Raw genomic sequence first — 19741 nt, 5'->3', positions numbered from 1 at the left:
ATATAAGCACTACATTAAAGTTTTACTTTCTTGCTACTGTCATATAATGACAAACAGAATTTAAACGCTACGTTCGATACAATGTACAACCAGTAAGCACACTTTTCTCCATAGACCAAGTATAGTTACTATATTTGGTCTATGCTTTTCTCCTTAGTCAAAAGTAAGTAAGTGACTCAAAAAAAGATGGTGTGACATATCAACGGTAAGGTTATTTTTCTTATTTAAGATTGATATGCGGAAGTAATTTAATAAAACCAAGACGTGCTATAATAAAACGAATATTTTTCATTAAATACCTATGGTACAATACCCGCTTGTCAGAATGGGACGGATGACAGGACACAGTCAGAAATGAAAACAATAGAGTCGCTATTTTTAACCAACTTCAAGAAATGAGGAGGTTCTCAATTCGTCGGTATAATTTTTTATGTTTGTAACCTCAGAACTTTCGACTGGGTGAACCGATTTTGATAATTATTTGAAAGCTGGTGCTTCCCGTGTGGTCACTTAGCAATTTGGTCCAGATGTGGCAATGGCAACCATGAGAAACTCATAAAATTCTTAAATTTGCGATGAGTATGTATCCAGTCACCTACCGTAACGTCGTTATGGTCAAGTAAGTGAATATGATGATGATCAATGGAACTCCTTAACGACTTACAGTAATGGTGCAATCTGTGGTAGAATTTTTAATATATAATAATTGTTTGTAATAAAATTATTGCAAAGCACTTACGTTCATTGCTGCATTGCAAAATTAGTAAAAAAATAAAAATAAATTTTAACAAAAACAATCGACTTTAAAAACACTGTTCCAAAACAATAGATATAATTTGCACTAATAAGTATATAAATAATTACATATTTTCATACAATCTAATTAATAAATCTAATTCTAGTAACGATTATTGTTATTTTTGGAGTTGTTTTTTTTTTTTGTTAAATTTTTTTTAAAGGTCTAGTGAACAAGAAATTTACAAACCAAATATAATATTTATATTTACCACTAAAGGATTTAAGTTTTTCGGATTTAACAATATTTAAAATTTGACAAAAGCTATGTAACAATAATAAATATAAACCATACAAATATATGTTTATGTCCGATTACACTACATATACCAAAAAGATATCCTGGAAAAGATATCTAAGTTTAATAGACAAATTTTATATTATTCAAGGAACTTAACATTTAACGAATTTTTTTATGTAAACTTAACTTATTAAATCCAAATCCCTTTAGAACGTAAAGAAGAAAGAAATATAAAGACAACCCCATCAATAAACATACAAACTTTCCCCATTATAATATGGTTCTGATTATTGATTAAAAACGTAAAAAACCTCCGACTGAACAAATCTTGATCGAAAAATAGGGACAGACGGATGAACGTTAAACTTATAGCAACCCTCTTTTTCGTCTGGGTTTAAAAAATACCTAACTGTTACTCCACTGATGTCAATGTCCACATCGGGTTCTAAAATCAAAATACGAAGCTGAAACTGAAATAATGTTTACATTGCTGCCTATTGACCAATAATATAGACATAGGAGGCGAAGGTTATTATGATGTCATTTGTGTCCAAATTTCGCCTTTGATTTTGTATGAGGTGCATTGTCTATAAATGTATAGAACGATATTGTGTATTAGTATTAAAATAAGAATAATTATAATTTTTTAGCTTCTAGTCGATATTTCTTAGTTCAAAGTTAGTCTGTTTGTGGTTCGACATCGATGATTACATTACAGCTAAGTGAAACCCATTTTCTTTCAAGTTGTTTGAGACGTGTTCAATCAAAAATTTTGTAGTAAATGTTTCTCTTGTACAGTATGTAGATTAAATTTTGTTCGTTGTTTTAAAAACCATTTTCTTGTAGGGAATCTTTATAAGCTTCAACTGACTAGTCTGGGTTTAATAAGTCAAAGTTAAAATCACCAAATACTATTGCTCTTTTTCTTAGATTCAGCTGTGAAGAAATAAACACCTAGAATTTTTTTTACATAAAACTCTTCACAGCTGACAGCAGTTCTATTTTTAAAGTTCATTCCGGCCCTTAGGTGAGAAGTAATTTGTATGAGTTTTTCCCTCCCTATGGAGGGAAGTAGCATTTTCCACCCAACAATCAGATCAAAACAACATTACTTTCCGAGTATGAGAAAAGAAAAACCAATTAAAAAAATGCTGCTGCCATTTGACTTTCTAAACAGCCAGTGTGAACTTAGAGCAAACTTCTTTGAGCGGAATAAGCCGCAACAATTACGCGGTGAGTTCCATATTTAAAATTTAAAAAGTAGACTTAAATTGTCCTAATTTGAAAATTAATTTAAAATAGGTACTACTAATATTATTATATATTATCAATAAATAGTTTAACACGGGTAGAAGAATCAATTCCTACTCGGACTATAGCCGCCCTTGCTGCGCTCGGGCGTCTTAATACCTCAGGAATTGATTCTTTCGACCCTCTGTTAACAATCTACTAAACATTAGTTTTACCGGGCTTGCATACAGATACATACAGATTTTTTGTTTTGCAAATGTATGTGCTTATCGATAAGTAATGAATGTCCTCTTGGTAGAGCTCTTCAACAACATGATGGTTTTTGTTATTATGAGAAAAAATTGAAACACTGCCACCATAAGCATTCTGTCTATATTGATAATAGTGAGTGTAACCAGGTAATTGAATTCGTTTAGCTTCTTCTTCGGTTTATATCCACGTTTCCGAGAATACGATTATATGTATGATTGCTGCAACAGATTGAATATGTTAACACATTGTAATTCATCAATCATCAAGTTTACCCGGTTTCACGATACTACGTACATTTACATAGAAGCATTTTAGTGATTTCTTGGTTGACAAAATTTCATTATAACTAATTGATTAAAGCTTGATATGTGGAGTTATTTTCTTCTGTAGTTTGTAGTAATGATTTTGAATAAATTCTTGATGTATGCGCAAAATTATCTTCGCCTTTCGTAGTAGTAAGTGTTCATTTCAGCATGATTCCTTCGAAAGGCAAACACATAATCTATTTGCCCAGAAGACTCGCGATACACTGGTCACCGATGACGGAAGTGGTGAACATTCAAATAACGAAAAAAATAAGTCTCAAATACCTCACAATTAGAGATTATCGATACTCTTTTACACTTATTTAGCAACCATTAACAAATACCTACCCATATCTAGGATACAACTATTTTTATTAAAAAGTATTATTTTACGATTAAACTGACGAAACTATTGTTTTGTGAGTTGTGAGTGACTACAAGGGTTTTTTGATGGGTCATGACTCTCATGCAGTCGTCCTATGACGACAGTACAATCGGGCCAGACTCACACGATTGAGCTCCTCACTCACACGAAAAACTCTCGTGAATAATAATATGGGGGTGTGTGTGTTTGTTAGGAGTACTAGGGTGTACTCTCTGGCTTTTTCTTATGGAATAGGAACATTTTCTTATGCAACAGCAGAGGAATCACAAGAGCGTTGCCGGCTGCGAGTAGATTTAGTGGACCGCGTCAGGTCATGTCTACAGGTCATATGGAAGGTGTCAAGGAAGCAAAATTGGCTTCAAAAAAGTTGGGGGCATTAATAGATCACGGTTATACTTCAAGCTGACCTAGATTCTAGCACTCTCCAAAAGCGCAGGAACACCGTATCCTGCCTTGAACAGCTAGATCACTTGACGTTGGTGGGAGTTTTCCAAACAACTGCTTGACCTGATTCCTGCCGCCAAATTCCACTTTCGCACGACTCGCCACAAATTAAAATATCATCTCCACCATCAGGATGTCAGGCGTTCCCTTACAGTGCCTTTTTCAAAGAACTTTCTTCCTTGACATAGATATCTAAAATCAGCCTGTACACCTTTCTGAACAGTCACAATCGTTTATATTTTAAAAGATCACAAATTTATAATTATTATTATTAACACATTTACTTCGAGAGAATGAATATATTTTGCGCCAGCACAAAAAGAATGGTGTAAAAATCATAGAATCTATCAGATATTCGCGCTTTTGATTCTCCGGTCATTGTCTTGATAACTTACTTTAGTAATTTAAAAAATATACAGCAGCATTGAGTTGCAGAATCTTTGAAGGTCACGTTATCATTCAGTTTTTTGCTTTGTTTTTTACAAATGTCAATGTCAGATATTGTCTTTGCCTTCTTGTAGCTAATAGAAATGTAAAAACACCACAATTTTGTACATGTAAGCTGAAATTTAGGACAATATTAGTTATAAAAGAAATGTGTGTCAATAAAAATAATTTATCGAAGAGGATTTCATCTTTTTAAGTGATACCTTTCTAAAAGCCCGCGAACGCTCCTGTGATTCCTTTGGTGTTGTAAGAGAATGAGGGCGGCGGTGATCAATTAACATCAGGTGTCCCGTACGCTCATTTGTCCGTTTAAAAAAAACCTGAGTAGCAATGGGTAAGTTGATACGGTTTTTAAAAAATTGATTCCTTTGTAGTACATAACATGTTAGATATAAAAATCGTTATTGTTTATTTCTTCTTTGTTTACAGTTATTATCTGTTTACTACTTAAACAAAAAAATAATTTAAATACTTAGTGTGTAGTGTTTTAAGGTTTTTTACGATATTTCTGTGCTAATTATTTAAAATTAAATAGCTTTTTGAATCGGGTATTATTTCCTTTAATAAAAGATGCTATTTATCGATAGATTGTGCCTTACCCTAAGCCCCTTCGCGTTCTTTTGCTTTAGGATGATCCGACGCGTTTGAAGTCACCGTGAGAAGCGAAGAATAAACAAAGCAACAGCTTCTGTTCTGCCCGACAAAGAACCAGCGTCATTGAACTTGAAGCGCGCGGGATGGCAACATCGCATTTTTATGTGCAAAGATTCAAGTTCATTGAATCATTGAGTATTGACTCAGTGACTCCGTGAACCGATTGTTCAATGTACAGCACCTTAATATTCGCTCAAAATTAAGTCTGCATTTTGACAATTCATAAATGCAAAATACATACTGTATTACGTAGATTTATTCAGAATCAGAGCTTACATTTATTCGATAAATGATATAAGAGGCTCATGGTAACTAAAGCATGAAATAATTAGTGCGGCGCCTCTTTTACTCTCCTACTCCTCTTTCATATTTTTAAATTGATCTTGCTGATATGGTGTCTGATCTGAGAATATTTTTATTTCATTAGTTTTGAAGTGAAAACTACTTTAGCTTAACAATAATTTTCGGGCTCGGGATGGGTATAAAATGTTAAATTCGCGTCAAGAGACGTGGCCTGGTCGAAAATTGAATCATTGTGATTGCGAAGCCGAATCACTGCAAGGTCGAGGGATCGAATCTCAGCCGTGAAATTTTTTTACAGTTTAATTATTTGGTTTTTAAGTCCATGAACCATACTACCTCCAGTAGGCGAGCGTGTTACATTCATGTTGTTTCCTGATTGCCAGATGTTTGTCAGAACCGGTTATTAATGCGAGTGTCCGATAGTACAATGCAAAAAGCGATGCCGGAACAATTTTATTATTTATGTTTGCTCACTTGTTTCGTACAAATAAGATGCTGGTATCAATCCACTTCCGCAAAATTGTTTGATATGTTATTACATTCAAAACAAAGATCAAGATGAAATAACAGTAAAGAACTAATTTTAAGCCAAGTTTAGCAACACGTATGCTTTGCACGCCTGTCGACGTTGATCTTTCTTCCTTGAGATTTTACAATTTATCCAGAAAAAAATATGGATATTTTTTGCTTTGGAACACATTAAATGTCACTACTGCAGTGAGACAAAATTTTTAAAATTATCAGTTTCTATGAGCGCCTTGGAAGCTTTGAAATATTAACGTACACATCCATCTGTTAATTATATAATGTACTAGTGGACCCGGCAGACGTTGTCTTGTACACACGTCTTAAATTTAAAAAATCTGTCCAGCCGTTAGTAGGAGTTCACTAACATACACATGAGCAGGAGAATTATATTATATGGACGGAATTTAGAATCTAAACCGATCTCAAATTCACTGGAACACACAAATAAATCATCAAAATCGGTCCAGCCGTAGCAGCAGTTTAGGAGGTAGTTCAATTGTGAACCTTAAATATTCTTGAATCCACCTGAAGACACACAGAAACTTCCATTAAAATCGATCCAGCCGTTTGGGAGGAGTTCAGTTACAGCAGACGCACAAAATAAATATATATTATACTAGCTGACCCAGCACATGTTATATTGCCGATATTAAAATCGCGATCCAAAAGTAACTGTTGATCGTAGATGGGTGAAAGTTTGAAGTGGTATGTATTTTTTAATGCTGACTCATAATCAAACAAATTAAAAAAAAAAATAAAAAAAAATTTGGCGTGGACCACCCTTAACATTTAGGAGATGAAAAATAGATGTTATCCGATTCTCAGACCTACTCAATATGCACTCAAAATTTCATGAGAATCGGTCAAGCCGTTTCGAAGGAGTTTAACTACAAACACCGCGACATGAGAATTTTATATATTAGATAGATTATTAAGATAAGTGAGGAAGTTGTCTGAACTCTTTGCTGAATCTAATCATCTTAATGTTGAACTGTGTTGGGTTCCGCGACACTCGGGTATTCTAGGAAACGAATTGTTGACACACTTGCTAAAACCGCGAAGAATATAAAGACCTGTGATTTAAAAGTACCACATTGTGATTTAGTACCATACCGGAAAAATTTATGTTAAGACGTTGGAATAATTCCAGAGCAAAATCTAAAAAACTCAAAAACTCACAAATTAGCAGAAATAGTATCGCTTCCTAGTACAAAGTCTTTTTTTGAGAATCCCGAAAAATATTTAGGACGGCCGATAATTTCAGCAATATGTATATTATGCATTCGTCACGCATCCTTTTAGATTACTAGAGACTAAGCGTAAATTTTCGCGTTAATTTTATTTTTGTGATCTTGACCACATTTTATTTCATTCATTGAAATCATCAAAGAGTATAATAATATATAGGGAAATTCATCCGCAGTCCTAAATTTAATTTGCAAGGATTGTTGTTACTTGGAATTATTGGAAAGATTTAGTGAGATAATTCTAAGGACACTGTTTTTGTTATGCTGATAACCTCATTGCCGATGCTCTTAATTAAAAAAAGTACATAGTAATTTATTTTTGTCATTTCAAATTAATTTTCATTTCTATTTTCTACGTTTTGGTTTATTCAGTACACAACATTATTAATTCAAGTATTTTTTTCACAAAATCTAAAATAACGGGTTTATCAAAATTTATTGTTCAACTGTGTAATCTTTTGTGATTTACAAGAGTACCAGATCTAGACCATTAATATTTAAATATTTTCTAACAAATTATTCTAAATCCTTTGTGTATATATAGGAACAAGTGCGTATTTATTTATTGCTTTCTGGGCCAAAGTCAAGAATGTATAGAAATTAATTGGTCTCTTTGTTTGAAAATTAGACGTAGAAACAAATACCTATTACAATGGATTCGAGAATGACGCATTTCAGACGTGATATAAACTATCGAGCTCTACAAAACGAAATTGTTCCACCATTAGTTGTATCAGCTGGAGCAACAAATGCTGCCCCAACTATGATAAGCCTAGATCACGACCAAGACGACACCACCAATGTTATCATTCATAAAGTACCTCAGACAAAAGGTAAGTAACATTTACTTGTTGAGAATGTGGTAAATAACACTTCAAATTTTAAAAATATATTTTAAACATCAACAAACAGAATTCTATTATAATTTGGAATCATAAAATAATCACGCTTGAAGCAAACAGGTCACTATAATAATTTCATTATAAAATATTTACTTGAAACAGTAGTAATTTATAACAAAACACACAACAATAATTTTGTTGAGATTGATTTTTGAATAAATCAAATTTTACTTAACAAGAGACATCTGATTATATGAAAGAGTAATAATATAGTCTTATCCTTTTATGACATTTGTCTCTTAATGACTACACAATGTGTGTTTTTCTGCCTAAGCCAACTGTGCTTTTTAACATGAAAATGTGTTGAAAAGCATTTGAACTCAGTGTGAATAATGCAGATTGCCTCCTATTCAATAAAACACACAGCACATACCTAATTAGCAAGAATTACTGGATTATTTTGTGTGGTGTTGATTGCAATACTTGTTATTTATTAAGATTTTTATTATTTGTTCATTTTTATGATGTAGCTTTAATATTGTATGTATTTCTAGGAGGTTGGTCACACATAGAAGACTTGGATTCATTTTACACAAGAATGTACAGATATTATATAAGGGGTGGTTTTTATCCCATGATGATGTCAGATTTATTCTATTTATTACAGTTTATTTTTATAGTGTGGTTCTCTACCTTTTTGGTGCATTGTGTTGATTATCCAAGATTATTTAGAAATGATCCTAACGCAAACAGAAGTGAAAAGCTTAGCTTGAATGACGTTATTCTCTCTACACCAGATTGTGTTGCCTGTATTTCATGGCAGTGGTATGTTTTATGTTTAAATTACAATTTTGCTTATATTTTTGTGTAGAAAATATATTTAATTTATTATATTATTATTTTAAAAGCCTGTTGTACTAGATTTTTGTTCAAATTTATTTAAAATTATGTTATGTTGTATTGAAATGTGACCTCTTGGCAATGTTTCAATGTATGAATATGTTCATGTTAAAATATATGTGTGATTTTATCTGTGCTTTCCAGGTGGTGCCTTATTGTGCTGAGTGCCATTATTTTGTTTATGCGACTATTTATATCTATTTATCATTTATATCATGCATATGACATAAAGTCATTTTACAATAGTGCCCTACGACTACATGAGGTAACAAATTTTTTGAAAATCTGTTTAATTGTCAAAAACTTATACATAAATGAGCAACAATATGTATTAAACTCACTTTTATATGCTTAGATAGATGAATTTTCACAGAGATAATATAACAAAAAAAACAATGGAGGTGCAAAAAAGCCTAGAGCTGTTTGCCTCTCATCTGGGAGGTGCTCATTAAATCCCTGCCCAATGATTTTGATTTTCAAATTTAGATGTATGTTTATCTTAGACACTGTAGAGAATAACAGAGTGAAGTAACATACACACACTTGTAAGGAATTCAACAGTTGTGTTTGAAAAATTGCCTTAATTATGAAAATAATAAATATTTTTTAGGAATTGACTAATTACAGCATTGTTCAATTATTGTAAATTTAAAATTAAATTTAAGATTTTGTTAACACTGAAAATATGTTTGTTAAATTTTAATTATTTTATATATATTCATGTTTAATTTTAGTGTGATTTAGCTTGGGTAAACTGGTCCACAATTCAGGAAAGAGTGAGAGAAGCCCAGACGGAGCATCACATGTGTGTCCATAAACAAGAGATAGATGAACTAGATATATATCATAGAATACTCAGGTAATTTGTTTGAAACCTTTGGAAAAGGGATTAAATAAATTTATCATGATTTGAGACGAAATTGTAAACATTACTTAACATCTGATAGGTCAACATCAAATCTTTCTACACATTCTAAACCAATAGAAGATGTTTCTTTTTATTGTTACCAAAATATGGGATTATTGTTATGAAATTTACAGTAGTTGTCAATATTCAATCTCTGATTTAATATTGCTTAGAATCCAGATGTCTTTTATTTTAATATGTCAATCTTAACGTTGACATCCCTATAGTGCCTACACAGAGTTACATTCATACAAATAACAATCTAATACATTGTTTTTTTTATTTTTGCTAATAAATATAATATAATAAATATACTTTTTAGAAATATATAATGTGGAACACATATCTACTGTTTAAGATCTTTTGTGAGGAGGATTAAAGAAATATTTTAAATTATAGCTTGTAGCATGTCGGGGACATGTAATTATTAATTGATAACTAAGTGTTCACTGTAACACATTTATTGAGTCTTCATAGCTTCTTACAATAAAAATATGATTAACACTCAGTTTATTTATGACATTGAGAGACGAGACGAGCAAGACCTTCAGATGATGGTAATGAACACACCCTGCCCATAAGTTAGTGCAAAGGTGCCGCTCACTGGTAACAAAGATTGCCAATAAAGATTAATAAAATTACTGAAGGTGTAGCTTTCCGACTTTTAAGCCTTAATTTTGAACTCTCAAATTGACACATCTTATATTAGTGTTTTTATTTTCAGATTTAATAATTACATGGTGGCAATGGTGAATAAAAACTTACTACCTCTTCAAATTCATGTGCCTTGTGTTGGTGATTTTCATTATCTGTCTAGAGGTCTAAAATGGAATTTGGAGTTTTTGTTATTTTGTAAGTAATAAATATTCAAAGGATGTTTTCACACAGTGCTAATTTTTACATTTTGACATTTTACTTTTATACCAATTCTAAATATTCTAATTTTGGTCTATTATGATTATTTTATGTTTCATAAATCTATTATTTATAGTATTATGCCTAAACTGCACAATTGCGCATATTTCTGATAATGATGACAAGTTACGATAACATGATGGTAATAATAACCATATATAATATAATAAGAACTATTTAGCAATAGTAGACAGCCATAATATGTCATCTGATGATATGTTATTACGACTGTTTTTGCAATAACAATGGAATCTCATAATCTCTCAATACTGGAGCTTTAGCCGTTATCTCAACATAGTTCTTAGTTGTAATTTCCACGTCGTGATTGACACTTGCCTTTAATTTTGCCCATATAAGTTGTAGAAGGTCGTATCTCTTATGACATCACTAAATAGTATAAAACAAAGTCGCTTTCTCTGTCCCTATATCCCTATGTATGCTTAAATCTTTAAAACTACTCAACAGATTTTGATGCGCTTTTTTTTAATAGATAGAGTGATTGAAGAGGACTCTTTATATGTATAATAACATCCATTAAATAGTGGAGAAATACTGTTATTTTTGAGGTTTCTAATGTGATGTCGTAAATAATTACATTTTTTCCGCTTACATTGGAATCGCAGGCTGAACCCTACGAGATTTATCAAAAAAATGTACTAAGTTTTGTACACATATTATATGGTACAGGTATATTATGTCTATCTCTTATGGATATCCCACAATAACATTTTTTTGTCATTTACTTTTTACGACAAAATAATGGCTAATTTTCGAAACGATTTTAACCAATACAGCATTAATCCTTATCTAATTAAATACATTGTTTATTTAATATAGATCTAATTGGCCCTTTACAACATATGATTTAAATGAATATTTTCGAAGATATTTACAGATTTTAAAATTGCGGGAAGTAGCGTTTGCGGCGGTTCCGGCCGGCCGGATCTACTGAATCGATTTTAATCATTTTTTCAGTGAATGACATATGAATAGGCTATATATTTTATACCGTGCGTAGCCGGAGCGGGCCGCTAGTTAAGATATATTTGACGATTTTGATAAGGGATATTTTGACACTCAAACATTTTAACTCAAACTCAAAATTTTAGGCAATTTCAAAACATCAGTTTTAGTGAATATTACATGTCATAATGTATATTATCACATAGAAAAAAGTGAACAAACAGTTAATCAGAAAAACATGATACAATTTAATGCTTTTATATTCTGATGTTTGAGAATGTATCTTCTTTAAAGAAGAATATTAGTGCTATAGGAAATTTCAATGAACGTCATGTTTGAAACTCGTGATTAGTGATGTTTTTTTAAAATTCAGCTAGTCCGTGGAGTCCGTGGGAGAACTGTTGGAAATTACGACCTCAGTATAAAGACCCTTCGAAACGTATGATCCTGGCGAGGCAACTGGAGAAACAGATTTTACTGCTGGCGATGGTAAATCTTGTCCTCGCACCGTTAGTACAGGCGTGGCAAATACTGTACTTCTTTTTTAACTATGCTGAGGTTTGTGTTATTCTTATTACATTAAATAAACAGCAAAATATACAGTAAATTTTCCTTAGTATGTTTAGTTCTCAACGGTACATTGATCACGCCGTCATTTCATAAAATAATGATTCGCCGCTTCACCTGGAGAAACACAAACTAAGGCCGGAACGGGATTCCACATTCTATATATTTTTGGTCAGTGGATTGTTGGTATTTTAAACCCTTACATCGAAATTACTGAAATTTTTCCAGTGCGGATCGCACTCCCAACCAGATACGTCCTCGAGCGGCAAACAATTCAAACATAAATATGTTTATTAGAAATCAATGATTGCACAAATAAAATTTGAAAACAAAATTTTTATGAACGATGCGGGACTCGAACCCACGACCTCTCGCGTTCCGTGCGAGTGCTCTGCCAACTGAGCTAACCCTTCGAGTGACGTATTGTCATAAAATCTTGTATGCTTTGTTCAACTCTCAGGTTGTTGCTTCATGTTGATAACCTACTCAGACCCAATATTTGCATATTAGGCAATTGACTTGAGATCGCTCTTGTAAATCTAAACAATTTGCTATGTTTTTTAAAGTAATAACCATCAGTTCTAGGATTAATACACAAATAAAATTTGAAAACAAAATTTTATGAACGATGAGGGACCCGAACCCATGGCCTTTCGCGTTCCGTGCGAGTGCTCTGCCAACTGAGCTAACCGTTCGAGTCGTAAATAAATCGTCATAAAATCTTGTATGCTTTGTTCAACTCTCAGGTTGACGAATACAACATACTTATATAATCTTTGTCAGTAGAAAAAAAAATCTAACAGTGCGTTTGTATAAAAATCACATTTTCATGAAAACAGTGTCTAATGATTACGTCAAAGATTAAGAATTTTAGAGACTTCAATAATTTTTTTTTCTTTTGTCATAGGAAGTTCGACTCTGTTGTGAGATCGCATATCTTACCTGTTTGCGTAATGCTATTTTTCAGTTAATAAAGAGGTCGCCTGGATCGCTGGGTCTACGCACATGGTCATTATACGCGCGCGTCACGTTACGTCACTTTAACGAGCTAGAACACGAGCTTCGTGATCGATTGAACCGAGCACACAAACCCGCTACTAAGTACCTGAGTAGTTTCTCGTCGCCTATAACTACGGTTGTTGCCAAGTAGGTATAGCTTTTTAGTTACACAAAAATAGCAAGAATGACGACTCACCATTTCCATAAACCACTACAAGCATAAAATAATTTTTAGACGTATCATGTGTTTTCATAGTTATTTATGCAACTGTTGTGTAATAGTACATAAGTGTAACCTAATTATCAACAGTTGCATACAAGACTTTATCTACACCCATAATGTGAATCCTCTATAAAAGATTCTGAAACATTTAGCTTACTGCTAATATTAAAAAAGTCAGCCCTAGTAACCATTACATCATCCATCGAGTGTTGTAATGTTGTAATAAATTTCATTACAACACTCGTTTGGATTATGTAATGGTTATTAGGACATTGGGTGTTTGAATGTTGGCTATAAGTTAACTGTTTTAGAATCTTTAATAGAGGATTTAATGCATGGGTTAGATACATATTATTTATTATCATCATATTATTATAGTTATGTACTAATATTGTTCTATATAAATTTATATAAGAAAAAGATTTGTCTGGTTGTCCTTTGTATTTAAAAATACAGAGTTACCACATGAAATCTAAGAAGGCAATATTTTTGGTCGTTGGCAATGCGCAGGCCCTAGAATTGAAATCGATTAGCTAAGAGTTGAATCGACGGGAGGATTTTTCACGACCCAGACTTATTTTATCTCTAAGAATTACTAACGGCGCCTATTTCTACTGTGAAGCAGTAATGTGTAAGCATTACTGTGTTTCGGTTTGAAGGGCGCCGTAGCTAGTGAAATTATTGGGCAATTGAGACTTAACTTCTTACGTCTCAAAGTGACGACGAGTTGTAGTGCCGCTCAGAATTTTTGGGTTTTTCAAGAATCCTGAGCGGCATGTCTTGCTCGTCTCGTCCCGTATTTAAAAAAAAAAAGATTAGAACTCTAAAAATTTACTCTTGTATATTACAGGAATCTGGTGTTCTTGTCAGCGAGCGTACTCGGAGTGCTTGTCGTGCTGTCCGTGTACGACGAAGACGTGCTGACAGTGGAACACGTTCTCACAATCATCACGGTCCTGGGGTGCGTCCTAGCTGGAGCCAGGTAACTTTAACCCATTATACCAATTCTCACCCATAATAATTCCTATTTTGAATAGTCTGGAAATATACCAGTAAATTCCACAATGAAGTAATTCAAATTCAAATATTTTTCTTCAGAATAGGATGTGACATCACTTATTGAAAGTCAAATACTACCGCCCATTCCAAAACGAATGCCTCAGAACTGAGAAGAATGGGCGCAACAAACTCAGCGGGCTTTTTATTTTCATCGAAAATATATGTTTACAAAGTAATATTGTACAATTAAACATATTATTAAACTTGTTATTTCTGTGGTCTGGTGCTAAAAGGATCAATACAAATTTTTGCTCTTAATAATGACTTTAGTTAATGTTGTAACACTAGAAAATAAGGAATTGTTTATTAGTGGATTTATTAGATACAAAATATCTCTCTAGGGTAAATACATAAACTTCTTTAATAAACAGATTTAATAGCCTGAGGGTGTTCGCTCCATTCCCAATCTGTGGTAACATTGCACAACAAGAATGCTGGGAGAGTTTCTTGCGCCTCTTCTTCTCTCTCAGAGCGCCATTTGTTTCCGAAGCGGTAGTAGTATCTAGCATTTTAGAAATGACATAAAAAGAATTCTAAAGGAATCAATTTTGAGAAAATAAATGCCTTTTATGCCATTAAGAAAGTCATTTATGTTATAGTAACCTTTACCACACAAACGTTATTTAACAATTCTTTTGAATAACTTAATACTTTTGTTTTGAACATTATTTGGGATCTTGTTGTAAAAGCATATACAACGCCCCATAAAAGACTTATTAACTCGTCTTAGCCGAGTAGTAGGCATTATAAGTTTATGTATGTTCCTGGTGCTAACATTATGGTTATGATAGTTTCTAGAAAATTCACTTACGTGTCTATTTTCAAGGATATATTGAGAGGCAACAGTCAAGATGTCTATTTCTTTAAAATTTTAAAACTTGGAGCTAATCATTTCGTTTCATTGGCCACGTCACTAAAATGGCCGCGTCAAATCAACGCATCTTTCAACTCGCAAAGTCGACCAATATACCAAGCTGAGAGACGAATAACTATCTCGCTCACACACTTTGGTCTGTATTGGGGCGTTGATTCCAGTCATTATATCTATTTCTTATCTCATGACGATGCTCATGACGTTGGCTCAATTGGGATTTAATTAATTGGCGATAAGCGATTGGCGTAACTATAAAGTCAGAGATTAGCCTTTTAAATTTAAGTTTGAGTTGAGTTTTGGAAGAAGACCGACCTTCAAACATATAGTTAATTATTAATTATTGCTTGTGTAAGCTTTATATAGTAAGTAATTAATTAATTAATTTACATTTATTGCAAGTGGAGATAGTAGTTAGAGCCTTGTGATGATTTGAATTGTACAAAAGCTTTGAATAGTGACCAAAAGGTATTTTTTTTTCTAAAAATCCCACGCCTGATTTGTGTATTTATCAGAATAGAATAGTTTTTTTTTATACTGGCTTTACAACTCTGGGTTCTAGCCTTTTTAGTCTAAAAATTATAATTGATGAAGCCGTTTAATCTATCCTAGATTATTTTTTACGTTTCATTTTACTGTTTTTCATTTATAATTGACAGTTATTAGCAAATTATTCCCGGCGCCATGACAGCGCTCATCTATATTTTTTTTACATGATTTAGGTACCCGTGTGAGGTTAGTATTTTTTCGTTATTATCTTGAAAACGGTGCATTACCTTGTAATAATAGTAGTATCATTTAAACCGTGGACTAAAGCTCTATAAACTACAATGTTTTTTACCTTCTAATTCGTGCTACGAGATACTATGTCCAACCCCATGTTGTTATTACGATATTTTTATAATTTAATATTATTTTTTTTTTATTTACATTTATGATATTGATATTTTAGAGTGTCTTCAAGTTTAGCTATAGAAATGCCAAATGATGAGTGCCAAGTTTTCATGGTTTATCATTATAGCTTTATTTAATCCATGTATGTTTTTAGGGCATTAATAGGTGACGATGATAACCTGGTCTGCACTGGCCCCGAAAGAGGCGAGGAATTGTTCGTACAGGTGATTGTTTTATGATAATATTCTTGTATGTTTTATATACATGTACGTGTTTATCTCTCTTATATATTTTATCTGTGGCTAATGTAGCTGGTTTCATAATTAATTGAGGTTAACGTTTATAAATGAAATGAAAATATAACATACATAAAAATAAATTTAATTTAGAACAACATCCACATTTAAGTGTTGATTAGTGCAGATAGAATACCATTATGTATGTAATTATTATAATTGTGATGTAACGCTGAAATAGCGAGCGACAACTCACACAGATAAACCTTTTGGGGTTTTCGTGGTATTTGGATATGTCACTTATTATTTTATTCAATAATCATGGTTTATTTAATTATCAATTTTATTGTGTGATTGTAATCTAATATATAAAATTCTCATGTCGCGGTGTTTGTAGTTAAACTCCTTCGAAACGGCTTGACCGATTCTCATGAAATTTTGCGTGCATGTTGGGTAGGTCTGAGAATCGGACAACATCTATTTTTTATCCCCCTAAATGTTAAGGGTGGTCCACGCCAAATTTGTTTTTTTTGACATTTTATTTAAATTTGTTTGATTATGAGTCAGCAATTATATTTAAATTTTCACCCATCTACGATCAACAATTACTTTTGTATCACGATTTTAATATCGGCAATACAACGTTTGCTGGGTCAGCTAGTATTCTATAAAAATGTAAAATATAGACAGTCAACTGACACCACCAATTTGACGTTGTCAGTTGACCACGAATACAGGCATTCAAGTTGCAACATCGGTACGGGGGGTCTATTAAAATGTTTTAAATTCTATTATTACAGTAATTTGTTGCTAAATACGATCATTAAAATATGATTTTCAATAATTATAAGGTTTGATCACAGAACAGTGAACAGTGTTAATAAACGGATATCCTGAATGAAGTGAAATTATTAATCAGGTGCATTCGACCTGTAAGTTTAAAGATACGACGAATGCTCGCGACTACTATCTAAACGATCAGGCTGTGTTAACAGGACTATGATTGCGGTATCAAATACATATAAATAACATTAAAGGAGATTGAAACGCTTCCATACATTCCTGGGCCCAGGTGATAACAAGATGAAAGTTTTTTCAATTTGTATATTGCAAAATGAGCTAGTTTTTTGTATTTTACATCAGAATAATATATAATTTTTTTAAAGTATATTTCAACTTGTTAACATCAGGCCATAAAGTCCCATTCTCCTTTATGGTGTTAAAATAACTTCCAAATTAATACTGAGTTATGCGCCGCTTGTGCTCTTTCAGAGGGCTATTTGTTTCGAAGATAATGATTTAATTGTATCTAAAATAATGTTCACAAGATTAATTTTGTAACATAAATGCTTTTGTGACTACATATAATATACAGCGTGGCGCTACAAACATTAAATAAACACACGGGTGGAGCTATCTAACATTTATTATAAATAAAAAAATAAAAATACATCAATTCACCTAATAAATCAAATTTGCATAGCATCATTTCGGTACATCCTGTAAGTAATCTAGTAGCCGCGAGCTAGCGTAGGCACTGACAACTTCTTCTTCCACGCCCACGTAAGGGATGATTAAATTGTTGTTTTCTATCGGCCGTTCCCAATATACTATCTACAGATAGATATAAAGTACCTACTGTCAGTAATTAACTGCCAATAATCTGAAGCTGTCCCAATATACCCGATAAGTCATTCTTATCGCCTTATATTGGGACGCGTGAATTGCAATACGTCCTCCCATTGACAGACAGCATGTACGGATAAGGTGAGTTACCGTCGATAAGTTTATTGGGCCAGAACGATTTTTATCTCAAGTAGGCCACAGCCGGAGATAGACTGAATATTGGGAACAGCCGTAAATGTGTAATTTGTTTGTTTGAAAATTTCAATTTAATTTATGATGTTATTTTTTATGATTACGGTTAAATAGCTACCCGTCTGTTCATTTAATGTTGCCATTTTAGCGGTAATATGTATAGTGTGTTTTTTATATTTGGTGTGAAGGTCCTGGGTCACGTACACTACTTGCCGGCCGCGTGGCGAGGTCGGGCTCACACCAGGGATGTGGCGGCGCATTTCCAACAACTGTTCCAGTTTAGAGCGGTGAGATACACCCACTGACCTGTATAAATACACACAGGACACACAGGACAGGACAGGCTGTTCCATATGTTTGACAGCAATTTTTTTGTGCCTATTTGAAGCACCACTCGCGAGCGTCCAGAGAAGTATTTTGACGTATAATACAAATGGCTGCGAAGGAACGTACAATACTCTGAAGTGTTTCCATTTTGAATTAATTTCGTTCGTTTTCCGAGTTATTTTATACTTCAAGAATCAACGTAATTAATTACACATTTTTTTTTTGTAAATAGTTGTCCACCATCTATCTATGTGTGCTGAGGTTGTCATCACTGGTTTTAGTACTCCCTACTTGGCCAACAGCACCAAAATGGCGAATGTCAAACAGGCACAAAAGTACTTTGACTGCCGCCGGTCCAGTGGTATATAGTAGAGTTCAGTGGTGGTACACCTAATGGTGCTCCCACACTGCTGTTATAAAATGTTTACAAACATTTTCTAACATTTAATCACAGTCATATAAAATGTTTTCATGTTAGATAATTTTAGTTAGTAAATATTTCTAAACAAAATTGTTAGTTTACAAATTGTTACAAATAAAACATTTATTTGTAAACATATTAAATCCAACAGGGTATGCGGAGATTGTGGGACTCGTTCTAGCGTGATCCGCACCGTGCGGTGTCATTGGGGTCATGTTTTCAAATGTTATACATAAATTTTTGTAAACATTTTCTATCAGTGTAGGAGCACTAACTTTTCTATTCGCTAACGCAGAATACGCTCACTTTAGTCTGTGGTCTGCTCTTGCCAGTGATTAACGTGTATCATGGCGCTAGACATCGGTGTGTCCATGTTAATACAAGAAATAGAAAATAGACCAGCGCTGTATGACACATCTTTGGCAGAGTATCATGAAAGAAATTTAAAAATAAAATTGAGGGATGAAGTGTGCAAATTTATTTGGATATAGTTTTAGAACTGAATGTTTAATATGAAACTGTCCCTTTGATAATGTTTCTGAAAGAATAGCAGGAACCCAAAATTCATATCTCAAGTACGAAATAATACACCGCAATCTCTGTACTTCCATTGCGTACACATCTCTACAGTTCTGCCGACAAAATGACCGAAACTGTACGTCGTGTGCGTTAAGTTTGTGTAATACATTTTACAAGCCAAAGACATTTTGCGCGCAATGCAGACTTTTTGTGTGCCGCAGACTCGAGCACAAAAAGTGTGTCATCTGCGATAGGCCTAACAAAGAAATATTGTCCTGACCGAATTTATTAACTTGATGAATTTTTCACCTCCTTTGTGAGGTCTTATTACGCACTCTACATTTTTTTTCTGTAATTTGAACAAAGTGGTAACCTTGCTGAAATTTATAAGCCTAAGAAATTGAAATATTAGATAAACGACGCTATTT

At 33.0% G+C, this 19741-nt stretch overlaps 1 protein-coding gene across 2 annotated transcripts in view; it reads left to right on the top strand.

The window, feature by feature from the left end:
• Positions 1-7220: 7220 nt before the first annotated feature.
• The window catches only part of LOC126978913 (autophagy-related protein 9A), a 33265-nt gene continuing 20744 nt past the window's right edge, over positions 7221-19741 (top strand). Inside the window, exons 1-11 of one of the 2 annotated variants that reach the window (XM_050828039.1) lie at positions 7221-7402; positions 7481-7685; positions 8249-8519; positions 8739-8859; positions 9329-9453; positions 10226-10353; positions 11753-11937; positions 12914-13092; positions 14019-14150; positions 16147-16216; positions 18235-18333. In XM_050828039.1, the coding sequence (XP_050683996.1) occupies positions 7505-7685; positions 8249-8519; positions 8739-8859; positions 9329-9453; positions 10226-10353; positions 11753-11937; positions 12914-13092; positions 14019-14150; positions 16147-16216; positions 18235-18333 (1491 nt within the window). In that variant the 5' untranslated portion in view covers positions 7221-7402; positions 7481-7504. Of the gene's footprint in view, positions 7686-8248; positions 8520-8738; positions 8860-9328; positions 9454-10225; positions 10354-11752; positions 11938-12913; positions 13093-14018; positions 14151-16146; positions 16217-18234; positions 18334-19741 lie in introns of both variants that reach the window. The other variant, XM_050828038.1, reaches the window with a different exon arrangement.

This window comes from Leptidea sinapis, chromosome Z (assembly GCF_905404315.1).
Source record: "Leptidea sinapis chromosome Z, ilLepSina1.1, whole genome shotgun sequence".
NCBI lineage: Eukaryota > Metazoa > Arthropoda > Insecta > Lepidoptera > Pieridae > Leptidea > Leptidea sinapis.
Note: the sequence above shows the minus strand (reverse complement) of the source record. Positions and strands in the feature narration are given on the sequence as shown.